Source organism: Coregonus lavaretus (assembly GCF_964263955.1).
Source record: "Coregonus lavaretus genome assembly, chromosome: 24".
Classification (NCBI taxonomy): Eukaryota; Metazoa; Chordata; class Actinopteri; order Salmoniformes; family Salmonidae; genus Coregonus; species Coregonus lavaretus.
This window is the reverse complement of record NC_140011.1, coordinates 30,421,269-30,427,268: the sequence shown is the minus strand read 5'-3', so window position 1 is coordinate 30,427,268 and position 6,000 is coordinate 30,421,269. Positions and strand designations below refer to the sequence as shown.

The 6,000-nt window shown below is 39.3% G+C and overlaps 1 protein-coding gene across 2 annotated transcripts in view; it reads right to left on the bottom strand.

The window, feature by feature from the left end:
• The window catches only part of LOC311100133 (small conductance calcium-activated potassium channel protein 2-like), a gene marked incomplete at both ends in the record, with an annotated part of 32,214 nt that continues 26,214 nt past the window's right edge, over positions 1-6,000 (bottom strand). For both annotated transcript variants that reach the window (XM_084140905.1, XM_084140904.1), the window contains 2 exons: positions 1-276; positions 3,303-3,372. In XM_084140905.1, coding sequence (XP_083997031.1) covers positions 1-276; positions 3,303-3,372 — 346 coding nt within the window. The remainder of the gene's footprint in view (positions 277-3,302; positions 3,373-6,000) is intronic.

The following is a 6,000-nucleotide window of genomic DNA, read 5'->3' as shown; positions in this document are numbered from 1 at the left end:
CTAGCTGCTCTCGGAAGACGTGGGTGGTGCCGTGGAGGAGGACCTCCGTCTGGACACAGACTGCGATCGTTCAGGGCTGTGTTTGTCGTACGGCTGGAACTGCACCTCCAGGAAGTCCCTGTGTTGCTGGCTGATGACCTGGCTGATGAGTCCTGGCAGGGCCTGCAGGTTCCCCAGCAGTGTCTCCAGCTTGGTCTCCAGCATGGCGATCCTCTTCTCCATGTCCTCCCCTCTCTCGTTCAGGTCTGAGATCAGGTCATACATGATGTTCTGAGTCTGGAGGAGGAGAGACACAGTCAGAGTAAGAGTGCGAGAGCCTTCCAGAGCATGGGGTGCTTTAGGCTAGAGGTTGCAGGCAGTTGTAAAATTATTTGTTTTATTTACCTTATTTTGTATATTTTATTAACCTTTATTTACACAGGCAAGTCAATAAATGAGAACAAATTCTTATTTACAATGACGATTTGTCCAGAGGCGAAGACAGCAGCAACAAAGAAAACAAAACAAAGACATCACAAGAATACACATGGCATTGTTGAGCCATTTGACGGGCAAATCCTAATTTAGTCACATTTTCACTTAGTCATGGATGTCAAAAGGCTAAGTGAAAGTTTGACTGAAATGGAAGTTAGGAGTCACCCCTTAGCTGAAAAGAACCAGCATGAAATGTATACTTCTTAAGAGATACAGCCACTGTTTGCCACTACAACACTAAACTGTTCCCTGGAGATGTTAATTTTTTCAGACTATTAGTTCTGCCCTCCCTGGCAGAACTGAACTCAGTCTGCAGCTATTCTCAGTGCTACAAGACAACTGTCTCGGTGACTGTTGAAAAGACAACAATCTTGAAAAAGTGTTAGAAATGCACAGCTGAGTCAATGTAGACATAAATATAATAAAGTGTCTGGATACGCGTAATTCAAATTTCACAGAGATCTCCATCACAACAAACAAAACCTGATGCTGAAGATAAGCAAATACAATATGAATTGATAACTTGCAGAGAAATTCTGCTGTATACACTTACTAACTTCTGCATCATGAAGTTGATCTTCTTCCTCTCGACACATGGCATGTTATCAAACAGTGAGATATCCAGTTCCGAGGGGGCTGGAGAGTGGGAGTGAGTGAATAATGGGCTGGGTGGCTTGTTTAGAATCACAGTGATCCACCAAGGGCCAAAACAAAACTGGCAGCTTTTCACCACCCTGGCACTCCAACTTGGGCGGGCAGATATGGTTTCACTACGTTGCATCACTACCAGAGCCACTCATCACTTCCTATGATGTTTTAAAAGGCAATGATTTTCCACAGATGATCAAGGAATTTAGAATTGATATGCTTAAAGGGTTTAAATCTATATTGGAACTTTATGAAAATAAGGATGGAACCTTGAGGCAATAGCAAAAAGCAACATTATGAGATATAGAACTGCCAAAATGTTAGCCTTTCTGGAGGTAATAAGTGAATTGGATAGACGCATAGATGAACTGACTCAAGAGTTTGCCTCAGTTAATCATAAACAAATTAAACTGCGAATGAATTAAATCTTTATAATAGAGCACTTATAAAATATGACCAGAACTCTGTCAAGAGTAGACTGGGACTGTAAGTATATTCAGTTAAGGCACAAAAACGCTTATGTAAGCATACACGCCTGTGCATTGTGGGCTGATTTCAAAGACTCAGATTAAGCGACTCTGGGTGCAGGAAATGACCTGTGGGTATACATAGGCCTTTGATGTACTAAAACCATGTTACTGAAACCCAAAACTACAAGTAGCTGAAATTATATAGGCTCCAAACTCAGTAAAAAAATTTTGGGGAAAATTACAATAAATTATAAAGAAAATAATATCCTGCATTTTCATTTTCAATAATAAAAGGATTATTCAAGGTGAGGACAAATGCTGAAAAAATAGTTTATGATGCTGTAACTGTAGGCCTACTACGGAATTAATGTATGCTGACTCAAGTGATAACCTGCTTTATGTTGCGCCCCAAATAGATATAAAAATTTTTTTTTACAACTGCTATGTAAGAGATTTCTCATAGCTTTGCAGAGGCTATGCAGCTGCCAAAGTTATTTTAAGCTCCATTTTACAGCGCTATCGATCCACAGGGAGCTCATGTACTGTGATGATTAATGCTATGCTGCCCTCTGATGGCGATAGCCACTTATGACAAGGATTAAAGATGGCTGAATGGGCTGTGTGAGTCATCTTCTTCCCAAATGTCAACCCCCTTTTTAAATAACTCACTGTGAGGCTGGCTCTGTGCCAGGTCTTTCCCTAAAGTTTGTCAACTTCTGTTTAGTGCATCACAAGATCAACACCAAAGAGAGATTTGCTGAAACATAGCAATGTGTTCATTACCATCAAGGGGCGGTTTCCCAGACACAGATTAAGATAACTCCTGGACTAAAAAGCCCTTTCAAGATTCTCCTTGACCATGCATTTTAATCCAGGACTAGGCTTAATCTCAGTCTGGGAAACCGAACCTTAAGGTATTTGACAAACTGATGACATATAAATTCAAATAAATTACTGTTTGACTTACCTATCAGGGTGGGGATCCTGACCTCATAAAATAATACGCATACCTTTATATCATCTTTAAAACCAAGATACTGTAGGTTTCCACCAACAACCAGGGTTGGAAATGGAGGGGAACCTGGGGGAACCGGGTTCCCCCTGGGAGATCGTTTTGACATGCAGAAATGTACATTTTTACATTTTCATGAATAATTTTGACATGCACTGAATTCAAGGATTTTTCATTGGAGGGTTCCCATAGGGATTTTTTTTCCCTTTTCCACCCATGATAATATACATATCTTTCTATAATTTTTGAAACCAAGATACTGTATGTTTCCACCAACAACAGTCCTGCATCTAGCCTGAGTGCCAGTCTGTTTAATGTGCTATCATGCCAACTTCTTGTCAACGCTCATTGTCATGCCAATGACAGCAATGGAGTTGGCAAGAGCTCAAACAGATCTGGGACCAGGCTATCCTGCACCCAGTTCAAGAAGTGGAAATATATTGTGTCTTATTTCTTCCAATGACAGTAAACAACTGGTTCTTAACATTCATATGGAAACGTCTGTTTATTTGACACCTGTAGATTTTGTTTGTTTATATGAAAAGGTGTTATTAATTCACCCGGTGCATTGATATCACATGTATCAAATGGAATCCTTCAAATCAAAAAGTGGGTTAGATAGAGATCAATCCAAATGCACAACCAAACTTCACAACCAAAATAAACTGGAATATGTGACGTTTGTCAGTCCAGCTTACCTTTGCAAGGTCCACTAGTGAGTTTGCTTGGTCATTCAGCTTGCGTTGCTCCATTTTAACACTTCTCAATCTGAACAGAAGACCATTCAGAACCCAATAAATGTATCTATTCGGTAAAGATGGGTTTAAAAAATATGTGCACACAGAAGGCATACACATAGAGAGCACTCACTCCTAGGACATGCACAGGATGTGTGTAGAAAATGCAGGAATTGGTTTAAGACAGTTTGATTGGTTGAGCTGCATGCAAGTGAAGACCACAGAGGGTAGAAGCTGCCAGAGAGGAGAATTTGTCTATTACTGCAATAAATCTTCAGCCCCTGAACTCTACAACAAAGAAACATACAAGGGCTCAACTAGGGAGATAAAATCACTTGCAATGGGATTTTGCTGAAATATAGGATTAAAGCAGTGTATATAAACTATAATAATAAAAGCTTCATCTAAACACCTAGGGGAGGTTTCTCCATTTGATTCTAGTGAATTATTTAATCCCTCAAAAAGCTGCAGATAGTTCAAGTAGTTCAAGTGAGATAGTATTTTTCTATTTTGAGAATCAAAACTATGTCAATCTGAGCAATTCCACCTAAAGTGACATGATAGCCAAACTCTACATAAAAGGGGATATGAATTCATTTTTCAATTAAAAGTAGTTGAAAAACGTAAATACAGCATTGTAAAATATCATAAAAGGATACAAAAAAATTGATATAAAAATTACAGATGGAGCTTTATGCAGTTTACCAGCGCATATCTTTAGACTGTGTGAGTGTGTTATTGATAAAAGAGAAAATCCATTTGGTATATTATGTAAAATCACCTTAGTTACTGAGTACAGACAGTGATATGCTACATTGTTACATAGTGGGAAACTCATCCAGCTGGCATGAGGCTTTTCTGTGTTGGTGACGCAGACTCGTTAAAAAATAAATAAAAATACCCCTCTTCAAGAGCCAGAGTGAAATTAGTAACTTTCTTTAATCCATAAAGCTGTCTTAAATAATTCAGATCTCCTGTTTAATTAGGGTACTAAAGCAAGTGATTTTCACCCACACTCACTGGCACGTCGAAAACAGCAAATGTGCAGTACTCAGGAGGACCACACTCGATCTTTCAAGATATCAAGAGAGCTTTTTTTCCTGCAACCACCCGTGCTGCATGCTAAATCAGAATGAGACCAACACACAGTGCGAGTTGGAGGTAGGACTGTAACATAGCCCTAGTGGTCAGCTTTTTCTTTCAGATAAAACCCAACGCTCTCAGACTAATTGTATAAACTGATGAGATGGGCTTTTGAGTTAGCAGCTCTAATTGGACTGTGTGAATTTGATGGTGTACAGCACAGTAGATCAAGGGGAAGAATATGAGGGGTCTTTAGTGACCCTCTGCTAGATTAATCCATTCTCATGCAATGGAGCATCATTGTTAGGCATTCCAGTGCACAGGCAAAGATGTGTGGAGCTAGATGACAGGTTAGACCAACAGGGGGCACTACAGGAGCCACTGAAGGACAATACAGGCAAAGGACGATGCCTCAACGACTAGAAAGAAGCACATTCTAAAACAAGTAGCCAATGTTATTGCAAAAATAACACTTTTATTGTTCAAGTAATCTGGCAAATTGAAAGGAAAACATGTACTATAGGGTGAAAGACATCGGCATTAAAATGTTTGTGCAGCTGAGATGTTAGACTTGTAAGAATTCTCAATTTCACAGTTGGATGACCAATAGCTGTCAAATGGTGTTGATGAACAAGGCAGGCAGGAAGCTGGGGTCAGAATGTGAAAGTATCCTGCCCCCTCATACTCAATATTCTATGTTATTCTGTGATTCAGTGCTCCTGTGCGGACCTGCATTTTCAATAGGTGCTTATCTGCTTTGCTATTCATCAGGGGAAAAACAGCTATGCTAAGATTTTCAATACCCCTTTGAATTCTTTAAAGGAGGAATCTGCCGTTCAAACAATAACAAAGTGTGACCCCTCCACTGTTTCAAAAGCTGAGGGATGGGGTTGGAGAAATGTAACCACTCAAATTCATAGACAGAGCTATGGATGCAAGGACTGACCATCCATGATATCAAAATTATAATTTTGAGGCTATACAGTGTTTTCTTACAATTACATTGTTTACAAACAATGTTGGGTCTTTCCACCTCAAAAAGCACAAGAAAGAGGATTTCGACATCCACCATCTCAGATTGTTCTGAAATCGTTTCTGTAGTTAGTAACATATACGATTAGCGTTCCTGAAACATTATCTTGTTGAAATATAATTTGATCTCTTAAAAAAGCTAATTGATTGCATCCAAATTGCATCCAAATTGGCCATTCAATAAATATAGTTCCCAACATTTGGACCAAACTTCTTCCTACCAATGAGTAAGACATGAGGAATACCCCTCCCCCCCAAAAAATCTAAAGCCACCCATGGACCCCATGCCAATCCCACCCCAACAACCAGTATACAGTATCAGTTCTCTATGTTTGACAAGTAGTATGAAGCTGTGGCTTGGAGCATTGCTTTTCCATACTATGTAATGTATTCCCTGTGAATCTGTTAATGTTTTTTGTCCCCTTTTCAGAGAAATTAGTAATTGAAGTTGCTTGCATTATTTACCATAAAGTAGTATGAAAGTACCAGGATTTGACCAATAGATTACATTTACATTTTAGTCATTTAGCAGACGCTCTTATCC